Source organism: Aquarana catesbeiana, linkage group LG06, assembly GCF_042186555.1.
Source record: "Aquarana catesbeiana isolate 2022-GZ linkage group LG06, ASM4218655v1, whole genome shotgun sequence".
NCBI classification, from domain to species: domain Eukaryota; kingdom Metazoa; phylum Chordata; class Amphibia; order Anura; family Ranidae; genus Aquarana; species Aquarana catesbeiana.
In genome coordinates, this window is record NC_133329.1 from 355,501,944 (window position 1) to 355,518,813 (window position 16,870).

Consider the following 16,870-nt stretch of genomic DNA (forward strand, 5'->3'; position numbering starts at 1 on the left):
TGTTATTAACTTAATATGATTTGAAATGTTATTTAATATCAAAATATATGTATAGTTTATACTATAAAAATTTTTTTGCTGTTTGCCGCTAAAGTGTTCGGGTTTGACTTGAAGAAAAGGTGGCAACCCTATACTGTTCAGCTGTTAGTCACTTATTTCACTACATGTTGCCATTGCTGCTGGCAGTGAGGATTTATTAAAGCCCAAATTTCATTTTTTGTAAATCAGCACAAGAGATTTTACATATAGTGGGAAGTGTCCCTTGTGCTGATGGCTGCACTCTTAATTGAAATCTTCCATTTACTACCCCCCCCCCCCCCCCCATACCCCCTACAGCCGTTGCAGGGATTGGACCTGTCATATGCACTCATCAATAGTGCCAAATATTCCTTTCCTTTCCAGCTGTCCTCCATTCCTAGAAGCTGTACTGTTGTATGCATCAATGAGAAGTGTTCTATTGATGGAGGTAGAAGGCTCATTATTCACCTGCCCATCTTCCATTCATTGATGAAAGCTATAGTACAGCTTCTATGAATGGAGGAGGGGGAGGAAAGGGCGGGCATAGTTGAGAGGTCCAGTGGGTGTAATAACCCCTGCAGCACTGGAAGACTATGGGGTATGCGTGGGACATAATATGGAAGATTTCAACAAAGACAGCAGCCATCAACACAAAGGGCAATTTTCATTGAATGCAAGTACCATTCCTTGAGCTGATTTAAAAAGAAAATTAAAGGATAAAATCAATTTTGGAACATGTTACATTTTCCACGTGTTTTTTAGGTAACATGTTTCAGCATCTGCAGCTTTCCCACTGCTCTCTGCGACATCAGGCCAGGGATCTTCTCCCCCCCACCCCTGTGACAGTGGGCCAGGGATCTTCTTACTGCCCTCCCCCCTCCCTGTGACAGTGGGCCAGGGACCTTCTCCCTGCCCTCCCCCTCCCTGTGACCGTGGGCCTGGATCTTCTGCCTGCCATCCATCCATTTGAAAACAGCATGGCCATGTGGGGCTCCACCCACAAGGCCACGCCATTCATTTACAGTTTCTTGTGAATTAATGCCTACAAGTACCATCAGACATTGTGTCTGACGACTTGCAGTTTTCAATGAGCTGTGAGGGCACTGGTGAGCGTCCTTGTAGTCCATTGATCTTCCTACTCTCAGGTTACTGTCTGCCTGCACGAGGTATGGGCAGACAGCTGTGCTGAGAGTCTGCAGGAGCTGGACATTGCACCTGTAATCTGCTGATCATGGGTGCAATGCTCTGCAGGCTTCTTAGGAAAAAAATAATAAATGCACATTTAAAAGTTAACGTTCTCTTATCCTTGTGAATCTGTGTTCACTTTAATCATCTATTCATGTACAAAAACGTCTAATTTTGTAAAATTCTCCTGCACATGTTTAGGTATTTCAAGTGACAGCAGCCTCTCCTGGAATAGTGAACACTTTCCACCTTAATAAATCCTTCTCATTGTAATGCTTTTATTTGGAGAGAAGGGTGAGGCTGAATAACGCATTGCATTCTACAGAGGGGATTGAGTCACATTTCATGGGCCTAATGTAAAAACATTCCAGTCTGTGATGAAGAAATATAATTGTGCAAACATCTGGTCCTGCTTGCTGCTGTATTGTGTATAAATTGTAGCTTCTCTGATCCCGGAATGGCAGCACTCCTCTTCCTGTGCTGCGAGTGAAAGTTCTGACTCTCATGCAGTGCAGGGATCGTGTTGTGTAATCTTCCCCCTCTATTAACAAAAAGTTTTGCATTCTATTCACAGAATCCCACACTATACAATAGCTGGAGCATTCCCTTGCAGAGCAGGAAGAGAGATGACACTAGTATTCAGCATTAGTGATGTTATAATTGTTACCCTACACTCATATTTGGCAACAATCCCTAATTTGCTGGGACAGTCCCGAAAATCTGACCCATGTCCTGGTTTATTATTGTCCTGGCAGCAGTCCCAAAAATTGTTTTTTTGCCCCGGGCCACTCTGTCATCCCCTCCCCACCTCCTCCAGGAAGTACTGCGGATTGGTCAGTGGGGGGCATGGCCAGCCGGGATGATCCCCCATTAGCATAGCGCTGCAGAATGACACACGCAACAAGCCACCGCCGTGGGACAGGACTCAGTGAGACAGGCAGTGGGTCGCTGTGCTGTGTATATGTCTATTCTTCAGCGCGGAAGGAGCGGGCGGGGCCGCAAGCTCCACTGCTGCTCTAATCCCGCCCTATGCCATGCTGCCTGTATGTTGGTGACACCGCGGGGTAGGAGCTGCTGGGAGTTGTAGAAGGCTGTGTTCAGAGCCTGCAGATGCTGAGCGGAACTCGGCTTGCCAGCAGGACCAGGTATGTGCTGCCTTCTCCCCATAGACTGTTCCTAAACCCTGACCTGGCTGTGGTGTTGCTTTATAAATAGAGAGCAAGGGTCACAGTGGCACTGCCCTGCAACCTGCTGACCTTTGTACACTGCATAGTTGCCAACCGTCACAATTTGGCCTCCCTCTCTTTTTTTCTCTCCTTCTCTCCTTCCTCCTTTCTTTCCTTTCCTCCCTATCTCTTTCTCTCTGTCTCCTTCTCTGTTTCTCCTTTCTCTCTCCTTCCCTCCCTATCGCTTTCTTTCTCTCTCCTTCTCTGTTTCTCCCCATCTCTTTCTTTCCCTCTCCCTCTCTTTCTCCCTTACCTTCTCCTTTCATCCTTCTCTTCCTTCTCCCTCCATCCCTCTTTCATCTCGGACTCTAACCACACCCCCTTTAAGCCATGGCCAATATTTTGCTTAAACCACGCCCATTTTTTTTGCCGCGGCATGCGCGTTGCATTTTTCCTTCCCACCTATGCCACACCTACAAATGAATGCCCCACCCCTAATTAAATTCTTTTTTCGAATGTTGGCAACTATGCTATACTACACAGCAGTCCTTAGATGTGGCTATTGCATTTGTTTTCTTTTGTTTTCTTTATTCTCACTTGGTGGTTCTTCTTCTAACACACTACCTTTCCCAGGATGACAACACTCACTTACTGTACAGTATCTATGGAGGAGCAGCATTGTCCAGGACACAGGACCAGATTTCCCAATAGGCACTGTAGGCATGTGCACCCTTCTGTATGAGTTTTTTTTTTTCAGAATATTTTTTAACCCTTTCGCTGCCAGGTCTGTTCAATGCGATGTGCATTGCATTACATTCAGTGGAGCCCAGAGGAGACATGCAGGGTCTTTAAAGAGAATCTGACACTTAAAAATCATCACATTGGGAACTTTTTGTCACCTATGTGATGAAAAAAAAAAAATGCGATGTGCATTGCATTACATTCAGTGGAGCCCAGAGGAGACATGCAGGGTCTTTAAAGAGAATCTGACACTTAAAAATCATCACATTGGGAACTTTTTGTCACCTATGTGATGAAAAAAAAAAAAGTGAACCACTTGCTGACCTGTCAATAATTAAGTTGCGCTAGACTCCTGACACATTAAAATACACAAATAAAGTCCATCCAATGAAAGATGAAAAAAATTGATGTGAAGCTGAAAAACTATGCACCCAAAGAATGTGAGAGAGATGATTTCCACCACTACACACACTGCCGCCTACCAATGATCTCCTATCACGGGGGATAATAAGCACTTTTAGCTTAATACCCAGCCTGGGCCTTTGGTAAACACAGCAATGGTCTCAGCATCTTCCTGGATAACACCACTCAAAGTTACATATTGCCATACGATCCCCATAAGAAATAAAGGCTTCCATAGTGTAAAATCTTTGTGGTAATTTAATAGGTAGAATATACAAAGCATAAAAAACAAGCTGGCTGGCTCTCCAATGCAGCCCGTCACTCCAGGACCTGCGTGAACATGGTGACGTCAACACGTCGCTCCTGCATACGCACTTCATCAGAACTGACGTCGTCCAGGGGCACAGGCGGCATGCTGACTTACCGCCTTATATTCATCTCCATAACAAGGAAACCACACCCCTGCTCTCAGCTTTGAGTGGCAGCTTCGCTAACTCCTCCATTTTGGGAAAGGGCAAATGCCCTCACTCATGGGGAATGGACAGATTACAGCCAATTGATAGTCAGAGTGATCCGTCTCATCTAAACTCCAAAGGGAATATCTAAAATATCCTGACTATGTTAGATTAAACACTAACATATACTATTTAAAACCCTCAATAGGACCTCATAGAATGACCTTATATTCTTACTCCACCGATTTGAATCGGGACTAGGTCTATCCACTGGTTGAAGACACGATTACTCATTGTGTGACTCTTCTACAGGCATAACAACTTTGAGCATTTAAAAAGAAAGGGGAAAAAAAGAAGAAAAAAGGTCTTCTCTAACTGTTAAAGCAACCGAAAAAGAGTCCGGTCTCGCAAAGGGAGAGATGAAACACCTCCATGGGGACACCCAACCCGAAGAGTCTAGTGACCTCTGGTGGTAGTGGCAATAACCGCCTATATGTAGAGGCCAAGCGGCCTCTAGCGGTGGTTACCCAAAGGTAAAAATATGCCAGAGCCCTAAATTATGGACTTCCATTAATAATGAAAAAAATGAAAATTAGTTGTTTATTAAAGGCCTTAAATATGAAAAAAGATGTATTAATTATTGAAAAAAGGTTATTAAAAAAATAATTATATGACAAGAACCCAATCATTATGATTTTTTTTCCTGATTCCTTACCCGAAAAACTAACACTATGTGGGCATTAAAAATGAACAATTAACAATGTGTAGACCTTCAGAATGGACATAAAGGTTACTCTCCCTCCATACCCCCAAATTTTTTTTTTTTTATTTTAACTAGTGCTGCCATCCCAAAACTCAAATCGGGTTTACAGTGTTGGATGCTTTCGATCATCAAGAATTGTCTATGAACGCGTTAACATCCGCATCTACATTAAGAGCGAAAGGAGTACAGCAACGTACCCTATGCATCTATGACATTTCTAGTCTTGACAGCTTTCTTACCAAGGAGCTGCCCCTCCAACGGTCATTGAATCTATCTATGCCCAAAAAGAGGGTATTAGCCGGATTCCTATTATGATATGTGGCATAGTGTTTGGAAACTGAATGGTATCTGAAGCCCCTTTTGATGTTAGCAATATGTTCGCCAAGACATACCTGCAACCTGCATACCTCACATACTGTAACCCACATGGGCATTGCAGCAAGTAGAATACACACATCGTGGAACAGGTAATAAATGGTTCAATCCGATGTTCCACAGAAGTGCTTGATGAAACAAAACATCTATCCTCCTGTTCCTACATTTATTTAAAGAACAGACTTGGCACTTGTGACATTGGTGGTACCCAGTTAAATTTTGAAAGAAGGCCAGTTTTAGTCAGGGGGTCAAAGACATTAGGGGCAATTTTATCTCTGAGTGAAGGGACACCTCTAAAGATTACCTGTGGATTTGCTGGCAAAAAGGTCTTTATAACTCAATCGTTGCCAAGCAAATACCAATGTTTACGAATTATGTTTTTTATCTGATGGTGCTGAGTAGAAAAGATGGTAATAAATGGCACTGAAGGTGCCCCACCCACATCCTTATTTCATACTTTCTCTGTTGACAAACTTGATCTTCCCATTATGCCAACCTGTTCCATAATATTTTGTAAAGATTCTGGGTTATAGCCTTTTTCTAGGTCTATTCATGAGGACACCAGCCTGGGTTCTATAATACCCTACCTCTGTCCAGTTGCGCCTTATTCTCAAAAATTGGCTCCTAAGCACTGATTTGAGCAAAGAGTCATGGTGGCAACTGCCCAGAGGTATGAAGGAGTTTCTATCTGTCATCTTGAAGTGGGTGATAGTATTAAAACCATTTCCTCTCTTGGAAATAGTCAAGTCCAAAAAATTGACCTCCTTTTGACTGGCCTCATGAAAAAAACTGATCCCGCTATCATTATTAATGGAGGCAAAGAATTCATCCAGTTGCAGGCCAGTGCCACCCCACAGGAGGAGGACGTCATCTATATACCTGGCCCAAAAAATCTAATGGGGGCTCCGCTCAGAATAGATGACGTCCTTATCCCACTTGGCCATAAAAAGGTTGGCCAGACTAGGGGCGTATTTAGCCCCCATGGCAACTCCTCATTGTTGGCGGTAAAATTGATTGTTAAACCAAAAGTAATTGTGGTTAGCCGCAAATTCTAACAATTCCATAATGAAACCCTGTTGATTGTGTGGCTGTCAGAAACCATGAATCAGACTGAGACAGAAGTACAATTAAATCACACTTGTTTAACCACTGGGCACTTAAACCCCCTTAATAACCAGACCAATTTTCAGCTTTCAGTGCTCTCACATTTTGAATGACAATTACTCAGTCATGCAACACTGTACCTATATGAAATTTTTGTCCTTTTTTTCACACAAATAGAGCTTTCTTTTGGTGGTATTTAATCACCACTGGGTTCTTTATTTTTTGCGCTATAAAAGAAAAAAGACCGAATATTCTGTAAAAAATGCATTTTTCTTAGTTTCTGTTATAAAATTTAGCAAATTAGTAATTTTTCTTCATATATTTTGCCCAAAATTTATACCACTACATATCTTTGGTTAAAAATAACCCAAATCAGTGTATATTATTTGGTCTTTGTGAAAGTTATAGAGTCCAAAAGCTATGGTGCCAATATCTGAAAATTAATCACACCTGCAGTACTGACGGCCTATCTAATTTCTTGAGACCCTAACATGCCAGAAAAGTACAAATACCCCCCAAATGACCCCTTTTTGGAAAGAAGACATTCCAAGGTATTTAGAAAGATGCATGATGAGTTTTTTGAAGTTGTCATTTTTTTCCCACAATTCTTTGCAAAATCAAGATTTTTTTTTCTTTTTCTTTTCACAAAATTGTCATATTAGCAGGTTATTTCTCACACACACAGCATATGCATACCACAAATTACACCCCAAAACACATTCTGCTATTACTCCCGAGTATGGCGATACCACATGTGTGAGACTTTTACACAGCGTGGCCACATACAGAGGCCCAACATGCACGGTGCACCTTCAGGCGTTCTGGAGCACGCAGGCCAATTCTGACATTTCTCCCCTACATGTAAAAATCATCATTTATTTGCTAGAAAATTACATAGAGCCCCAAAACATTATATATGTTTTCTTTAGCAAAGACCCTAGAGAATACAATGGCCGGTCGTTGCAACTTTTTATCTCGCACGGTATTTGCGCAGCAATTTTTCGATAACTGTTCTTTTTCCAAAAGAAAGCGTTGTGCTTTAAAACAAAAACAAAACAGCAAAGTTAGCCCAATGTTTTTACATAATGTGAAAGATGAAGTTATGCGGAGTAAATAGATACCTAACATGTCACCCTTCAAAACTGCACACGCCCGTGGAATGGTGCCAAACTTCGCTACTTAAAAATCCCCATGGGCAATGCTTAAAATTTTTTACTGGTTACATGTTTTGAGTTACAGATGAGGTCTAGGGCCAAAATGATTGCTCTCGCTCTACCGATCGCAGCAATACCTCACATGTGTGGTTTGAACACCGTTTTCATATGTGGGCGGGACTTATGTATGCGCTCGCTTCTGCATGCGAGCACACAGGGACAAGGGTGCTTTAATTTTTTTTTTTTTATTGTTCATTTTACTTTATTTATTTTAGTTTGATGCTTTTTTCCAAAAAATACATTTTTTGATTACTTTTATTCCTATTACAAGGAATGTAAACATCCCCTGTACTAGGAATATGGCATGACAGGTCCTCTTTACAGTGAAATATGGGGTCAATAAGACCCCACATCTCACCTCTAGGCTGGGAAGCCTGTAATAAAAAAATAAAAAAAAAACCAACAGCCGCTATGATCATTCTTATGGTGTAGGGAATCGCCGGCTGAAAAAGTTGATATTTGAATGATGCCTGTAGCTGCACCCATCATTCAGATATCCCCGTACAAAGTCAAGGATGTTGTATGACAGCCGGCGGGTGGGAAGTGGTTAAAAGGCATTTTTTTTTTTAACACAAAGTTGTCCATTTATACAATATTTCTAACACAAAGCATGTACATACCAAAAATGACACTCCAAAATAGAATCTCCTACTCCTTCTGAGTACGGCGATATCACATATGAGAGACTTCCACAGCCTGGCCACATACAGAGGCCGAATATGGCTGAGCATAGCAGAGCATGGCCGAGTATGGCTGAGCATGGCTGGGTATGGCTGGGTATGGCAGAGTATGGCTGGGTATGGCAGAGTATGGCTGGGTATCACTGAGTATTGCAGAGTATGGCTGGGTATTGCAGTGTATGGCTGGGTATTGCAGAGTATGGCAGAGTATGGCTGGGTATTGCAGAGTATGGCAGGGTATTGCAGAGTATGGCACAGTATTGCAGTGTATGGCAGGGTATTGCAGGGTATGGCTGGGTATTGCAGGGTATGGCTGGGTATGGCAGAGTATGGCTGGGTATGGCAGAGTATGGCTGGGTATGGCAGAGTATGGCTGGGTATTGCAGAGTATGGCTGGGTATTGCAGAGTATGGCTGGGTATTGCAGAGTATGGCTGGGTATTGCAGAGTATGGCTGGGTATTGCAGAGTATGGCAGGGTATTGCAGAGAATGGCAGAGTATTGCAGAGTTTTGCGGGGTATTGAAGGTTATTGCAGAATATTGCGGGGTATTGAAGGTTATTGCAGAATATTGCAGGGTATTTCAGAGTATTGCAGAATATTGCAGGGTATTGCAGGGTATTGCAGGGTATTGCAGAGTATTGCGGGGTATTGCAAAGTATGGCAGAGTATGGCGGGGTATGGCAGAGTATTGCAATGAAGTGCAGGGTATTGCTGAGCATGGAGGGATGGCTGAGCATGGATGGATGGGTGGCTGGATGTGACTGCATTTGTCACAGAGCAGCGCTGTGGGCACTACACATCCAGCCCACAGCGCTGCTGCCATCCGATCTCCCCCCCTCTGTACCGATCGGTACACAGAGGGGAGGGAGAAACCGGCGTCATGGCACAGAGGGGAGGGAGGAACCGGCGTCATGACATGATGCCGGTTTGTTTGCATGTGATCGCTCCGTCATTTGACGGAGCGATCACATGGTAAACAGCCACGATCAGCGGCCGTTTACCATGATCCGTGATGGGCCGGGTCAGGTCACGGATGTTCTCAGGTGCGCACCCCAGGGGGCGCGCGAGAGCTGCATTCTGGGAGGACATCATAGTACGCCCTCCCTGAATTAAGCAACCGCCCTCTAGCCGTCATTTAGCTATGGGCGGTTGCTAAGTGGTTAATGATATAAAAAAAAGGTAAACAGAGTAAACTTGTCAAAACATAGCCAGAGTCCAGGAACCGGAATGGATAGTCAGACAAGCCAAATGTCAGGGAGCCGGAGATGAGCGTAGTAAAACAGCCAGCAGGATCTGGAGCCAGAAGGGATGTCAGATAAGCAAGTCTTTAACAGGAATGCATGAGATAGTCTCTGTGATGTTGACCAAGGCGAAGGCAGAGATCCTCTGGGCTGGACGGCTTAAGTAGGCAGGACTGATGAGCAGGATATCATCAACAGGTGCGTGGCTGTGGAGAGATAGGAGCTGGCAATTAGCCGACAGCTGAGCGGCCAGCTCAGAGAAGGAAGGGCTGAGCCCAGTTCTGACAGTGGTACGTCAGATAAAGTCTCTGACGAAATGCGTAAGGAGGAGCAACGTGCTGACGTCACCGTGTTCACGTAGGTCCCGGAGTTACGGGCTGCATTGGAGTGCCGGCCGGCCTGTTTTTTATCCTTTACATATTCTACCCAACTGTAAGTGCAATACTTTTTTACTTATTAAATTACCAAAAAGATTTTACGCTAAGGAAGCCTTTATTTCTTTATGGGGATCGTATTACAATATGTACCTTTGAGTGGGGATATCCAGGAAGATGCTGAGACCATTGCTGTGTTTACCAAAGGCCCGGGCTGGTTATTAAGCCGAAAGCGCTTGTGATCTTCCATGATAGGAGATCATTGGAAGTCGGTAAGTGGCAGCGTGTGTAGTGGTGGAAGTCATCTCTCTCCTATCACATTCTTTGGGTACATAATTTGTCAACAATTTTTTTTCATCTGTCATCGGATGGACTTTATTTGTGATATTAATTTTTTCATTATATTTATTTGTTAATGTGTCAGGAGTGTAGCGCAGCTTAATTATTGAAAGGTGTATATTTTGTTTGTATCTCACAAGAAGTTGCAACTTGGTTTCACAATTTGTTTAAATTAGTATCTTTTGCTAGAAAATTACTTAGAGCCCCCAAACATTATATATTTTTTCATTAGAGACCCTAGAGATTAAAATGGCGATCATTGCAACATTTTATGTCATATTGTATTTGCACAGCGGTCTTTTTGGGAAAAAATACACTTTAATGAATTGAAAAAAAAAGAAAACACTAAAGTTAGCCCAATGTTTTTGTAGAATGTAAAAGATGATTTTACACCAAGTAAATAGATACCCAACATGTCATGATTTAAAATTGCGCATGCTCGTGGAATGGCGACAAACTACGGTACCGAAAATTCTCCATAGACGCCGCTTTACATTTTTTTACAGGTTACTTGTTTAGAGTTACAGAGGAGGTCTTGTACTAGAATTAATGCTCTTGCTCTAACGATCATGGCGATACCTCACATGTGTGGTTTGAACACCGTTTACATATGCGGGCGCGACTTATGTATGCGTTCACTTCTTTTTTTCTTATTTAGTTAAATTTTAATTTTTTAATTTTTACACTGTCCCTTTATTTTTATTTATATTTTTATCACTTTTATTCCTATTACAAGAAATGTAAACATTCCTTGTAATAAAAATAAGCATGACAGGTCCTCTTTACTGTGAGATCTAGGGTCAAAGAGACCCCAGATCTCTAATTTACCCTTAAAAGCAAACAAAAAAAAAAGACACTTTGACAAAAAAACCCCCATCCCTTTAAGCCCGAGAGGCAGAAGTGACATCAGACATTGCTCTGGTCCTCCAAGGGCATAGAGCCGAGTGGGAGCCATCTTGCCCTCACCGGACTTCCTGCCCAGGCATCATAAGGATAGGATCAGCTCTGGGCTTGCCGACAGCTCCGGTGCGCTCGGAGACGACCGGGAAGCAGCAGGAGGGAAGGCACGCCTCTCCCACCGCCTCTAAAAGTGATTCTGCAGTGAATCTACCACTGGGACCACTTTTATCTCATGGAGAATCGCCCAAAGTACAAAATGATACTAGCTGCTGCCATAACAACGGGATTTAACGTAAAGTAATGACGTAATTGTACTGTGGGAGGCCAGCAAGTGGCAGCTTTTTTGCAAAAAAATTAAGTTACACCCAAACACATAAAATCTCCCCCCAAAAACATTTTGTGGCCATCCACCCCCACATATAAACACGTACGAATGTAAACATACGCATCTGGGGCGCCTACACGTGAAAACGTTGATTTTGATATACATGTTATACATCACTCACCACGCACGCCAGGGTGAGGGCAATAGTTCTAGCAGGAGACCTCCTCCGTAACACTAAAGTATGTCACCATTTCACAGGCGCACACAAATTTAAGGTTTGACATGTTGAGTGTCTATTTATTTGGTGCAACCTTGTCTGTTATATTTTACCGAAAATGTGGGTAGTTTATTATGTTTGTCCTAAAATTCACTTTAGTGTGTTTTTCATAGAATTTTGCATTTCCTAGACCTTTGCGGTAATTTATTAAGAAAAAAAAGTTGCTTCAGAATTCTCTGCCTATAGGCTCCTATACACTCCTGTGCGTTGAGTGTACGTAGATGCACGTGCGTTGACATGTGTTTGCATGCTGCGCTGCTATTTAACATGCACTGCAATACTGTTTACATTTTTCTCTTAAAAGAAAACAATTTGTAAAGAAAACTTTAACTGACTCTTTTTGACTCTTGCATTTATACGGATTGTGGTGCGCTTACATGCATTTAAATGCTTTGCATCACGTTGTGGTGAAACAAACTAAAGCTTATTTATTATTCTTTTATTTTTATTTTTTTAGTACAGGGCAGCACACATTAGTGAATGCACTGGTGTGAACTGCTTCTATTGAAATACATTACAAAGTGTCCTTATCTTTTTTGCCACTGTGTCTCAAAGTGCACTTAGACTGGCCATATAATTTTCTTGTACAAATCATATGTTATGAGTTTGGTAAATTTCAATTTTGTTCAATTTGTATGCAATCAGGCAGGCCCTAGCACTACATAGTTGAAGGTAAATCTAAAGGAATTTGAATAAGAACATTGTTTAATGTATGGCCAGCTTTATCCTTTAAGGAAGAAAATTATTGTGGAGCTATAAGGTGAAGAGCCGGCAACTTGTCCTTCAAAAAGGTCAAATGGAGTGTACAAAGTACAGTGGCTTATGCATTTCAGCAGTAGGCATTAATCATAGCCAGCGGTGGCTATGATTAAGGCTTATTGCTGAAACGCGTAAGCCACTGTACTTTGTACACTCCACTCTATGTAATAAAGTGACTTTTTTGGAAGGACCAGTTGCTGGTTTTTTACCTTATACCTCTATGTTCCATTAGTGTTGAGAAGACACTGAGCAGGATCACCATCAGTCCACCCCCATGGGGAATCTGTCTGAGTGTTGAACTTTTCTTTTGAACAATAAAGTATTGTGGCTTCTGAAGTAAAAAAAAAAAAAAAATCATCAACACAGCATTTTAACCCTGAATGACAACTACAGCATGGTCACAGATTTCCAGGATGGCATCTATTGACATCCTCCCGTGATCCTGCTTCCTGCACACCCCCTGCGGCCTGCATCAGGATCATTCTGTGATTGGGGTAAAAAGCCAATCATAGTGGCTCTTTACCATGTGACCAGCTGTGTCCAATCACAGCTGATCACAGTGTAAACAGGATTTGTCGGTTATTGGCAATCCTCTTCTCACACTGACAGAGCATGAGGAGAGGTGAGACGGTTACAGGCCAGTGTGAAAGGGGACATCTACACTGTTAATCAGTGCAGTCCCATCAGTGCCCATCAGTGCTTCCAATCAGTGCCCATCAGTACTTCCAATCAGTGCCCATCAGTGCAGCCTCATCAGCGCAAATCAGTGGAGGGGAAAAATACTCATTTACAAAATTTTATAACAGAAATGTAAAAAAAAAAAAATTTTTTCAAAATGTTCTGTTTTTTTTCCATCTGTTTAGCAACAAATATAAAACCCAGTGGCGATTACATACCACCAAAATAAAGGTCCATCTGTCTCAAAAAAAATTACAAATATTTTCTTTGGGTATTTTGTTTGCAATTGTCAAAGTTCAACAGCCCTGAAAGCTTAAAATTGGTCTGGGCAGGAACGGAGTAAAAGTGCCCAGTAGGCAAGTGGTTAAAAAAAGGCATGTCAATGCATCTCAACTCAAGAGCATTTAGCACGCACCAAATACACTGCAATTTGTATAAATCCAATTTGAAATTTCCCCTTTTTTTTAGCTTGCTCTGAAAAAGAAACATCATTCAACTCAAGCGTAATTAATCCTGACGTAGCTTTCTTGAAATCCACTACAAGCATTACAGGGCATATCCTGTTTTCATCTTAAACTGAAATTTCCCAAGCAAAAGATTTTTTGTGGCAAACAGGAATTCATTGATTACAGCTTATGCCAGCAAAATACTACCCAGATATAATGAGGGAGTTTTTTTTTCTCTGTTGCGAAAAAAAAATACATGTGAAATAATGCCATGTACATGCTTTTGCTTTGTTTATAAGATAAATATATATGCATTTATACAGCATTAGCCGCTGTTTCTTTAGAACAGAGGTCATCACCCCTGTCCTCAGGGCCCACTAACAGGCCAGGTTTGCAAGATAACTAAAATACATCATAGGTGATATAATTTGTTGTCAGTGATTGCAGTATTCTAGTCTGCATCTCCCCAAGGTGATACTTAAAACCTGGCCTGATAGAGGGCCCTGAGGACAGGGTTGATGACCACTGCTTTAGAAGATGCTGTTCATTGTAATGACACCTCCATGCATCTGCTAATGCATGTGGTTTGGTGAATTTTTGGAAAAGGGTCAGGAACTTCTTTTTTGTGTTTCTCGCAGGGAAGCCCATTGAAATGATTGGGCTATCCTACACGCAGAAAACGCTCATAAACACACGCACGCTTGGTCACACCTGTTGAAATTCATCTTGATCAGATCCAAATTTCTGGAATTTGATTGATATGGGCTACTGAATAAGCCATATGGGGTAGGGATGAACCAAATAAAGAATTTCTATGGTTATCAAGCAGCTTTAAATGGCTCCAGAGGATTACGGAAGCTCCTTTATTAATCATAGACCTGTTCTTGAGCAAAAAAAATGACTGCCCCCCCCCACAAACAAAATGATAAAACTTAATATTAATATACTAAACTTTCCTAAATACACCCCCCTCCCATAAAATGTACCCACTACGTAAAAAAACAAAACACAGATTGTTTTTTCAAGCAAATTTGGCCTTAGCAGCTCAATTAGTGAAATATATACTGTATATATTTTATTGATTTAATTTTTATTACTAGCAAAGAGAATTTTATTATGCTTAAACATTTAAATTTGAAAAGGTTAATACACACATCCTCTACATGATTTATAAAAATCAAAAACATAGGCCATACATTTTCTGAGACTCCGCACTGCTTTTTTATAAAACAGCTACAAGTATTTAACTTGTGTTTCAGACTTACCAACTTTTTAAAAAGTTTAATTCATACAATGTAGGAAATAACAAAACAAATACCATATAAAGGCATCATGACATTTCAAATTAATTTAGGGAGCACAGTATTTGGAAAATTATTTGCTATTACTACTATAGAAGTCAGGGATGTTTAAATGGAAACATTTTAAATGCCTTTGTGTTGATGTAGCATTTTGTATTTAGTAATACTAGTAATAACAAATACACATATAAAAATATATATATTATTAAATGTCACTAGTAAATGTCAAACTAGTAGTGCCAAAAATCCGTTTCCTACAGATCTTAATATTTACTTTACTTAAAAAAATATAAAAAGAGATTTAGAAAATAACTGACGACATACAAAGTATAATAATATTATATTATTACAATTATTATTATACTAGCAAAACATATTTTCTGTACTTTTAAATCTATTTTCAGCAGTATATTTTAAACACTGTAACCAGTGAGTCATTTCCAGTTTCAGTCTCAGTATATATCTATAAAAAAAACATGCAAGATCTGATTGGCAGTACAGGCACATTTAAAAGAATTAATTCTTTACTCAACAGGCCAAAAAGTGCAAAATATTAACTTACTACAGCACTCTACTGCCTAAGCAGACACCGATTCTCACTAGCAGTCTTACTAATAAAGTTTAAAACAGCATGCTTTTTAAAAAGCAAAATGAGTTACCTTAGTGCCCCGGATTACTGTGCTTCGCAGGATAATAATGTACAAAATAAGAGATTGTTTGCTGGCTCGACAGGTCTTGAGTATGAAGTTTCAGCAATCAGACTGGCCTGTGCATATGGTAATTGCAGCTCTAGTGTGGGAACTTCCAGGGGGAATCCCCTAGCTTAGCTTCCTTATTTGTTGTCAACCAATTGCTTTCAGTATTTCTTAACCCAAACTGCTCTGTAAGAGTGGACTGTTCTTAGATAACGCACTTTTCTTTCTTAGAAAACCACATTTTCGTTAATGTGCTAAAAATTGTATATGCTTTATAAATATAGATCAGCAAACTGTTGTGTACAAAACAAAATAGGCTAAATGTCACCATTGAGCTTAAAATTCAAATGCCGTTCCTTGTAGTAATTGTTTCTAACACTTCCTCTTTCTGTAAAATTGCAAATTTTATAGGTGTGCTGTCCTAACAAATGTTTTAACCTGTGACTTTCCAGCAACTGCAGCAAAATCTACGAGTCTTTATAAAAGGATTCAGCTAAGCATCATCAGTGATTGGAATGTTCTTAAAGCATGAGCCCATTGTCATTTTATACAACCTAAATGTCTTGTTAGGCTTCATTTACACTACTGCTGGTAAACGGACGGCGGCCCCTGAACTCTCCTCTATGTTATCTTATCAGTACATGTGCACAGGGACGTTTATAGTCGTTTCTATGCAGTTGAGTTTAAAAGCAGTTTTTGGAAAGCAATAAAATACGTTCAGGACAGATGTTCAGAGGCATTTGAAATGCCAAACGCCTGTAACATTTTGTAAATGCGGTAACCGTTTAGCCGCGTTTCGTTTACAGGTGTTTTTAATTTTTGACTATCTGAAAAAAAAACGCATCTAAACGCAAATGCGGCTAAACGCTGCATGTAAACGCGGCAAAACTGACTATTTTAAACGTGGGTTACTATCTGTTAAGTTAGATCATTCAGGAGAGGTTGTAAAAGGTCCCGTGTACATGAAACCTTAGGAAGCCAAAACACATTTCTATGTTGTCCCCGGGCATCTAACTGCAATCGATACATGCAGGTATTTTGTTCTGGAATGCGGTTGCTACTTTTCTTCACCTGGTTATAGATGAGCTTGTCTGGACAACAAATATTATGTTATGCAATGAGGAAGGGGGCGGAGGTTGGGTGAGGGAGGGGGTCAGCACAAAACAACTTAAAGAGGAACTTCAGTTTGCTCACATAATTTGTAATAAAAACATCTTTGCCATTCTGAAGCTTCCCTCCAACCACTTTGCATATATACTGTACTTGCCAAATATGCTGCAGAAATCTCCCTCCACTGTGTCTGTGTGCATCCATTTTAACTGTTGGCAGCTGAAGCTGCTGCCTGTTCACTTCCTGGATTTACACAGACACACCTCCAGCTCTGCAGCTCTCATTGGCCCTCTTATGACTTAAGAAAAGCAAAGTATTAA

General features: G+C 41.0%; 1 protein-coding gene across 2 annotated transcripts in view; it reads right to left on the reverse strand.

The window, feature by feature from the left end:
- TANK (TRAF family member associated NFKB activator) overlaps positions 1-15,585 on the reverse strand; it is a 166,589-nt gene extending 151,004 nt beyond the window's left edge. The window contains exon 1 of one of the 2 annotated variants that reach the window (XM_073634056.1): positions 15,405-15,585. Coding sequence is in view for 1 of the 2 variants with exons in the window: in XM_073634054.1 (XP_073490155.1) it covers positions 2,683-2,807 (125 nt within the window). In the remaining variant the exon portion in view is untranslated. Of the gene's footprint in view, positions 1-2,682; positions 3,193-15,404 lie in introns of those variants that run through there. The other variant, XM_073634054.1, reaches the window with a different exon arrangement.
- Between the last annotated feature and the right edge of the window lie 1,285 nt (positions 15,586-16,870).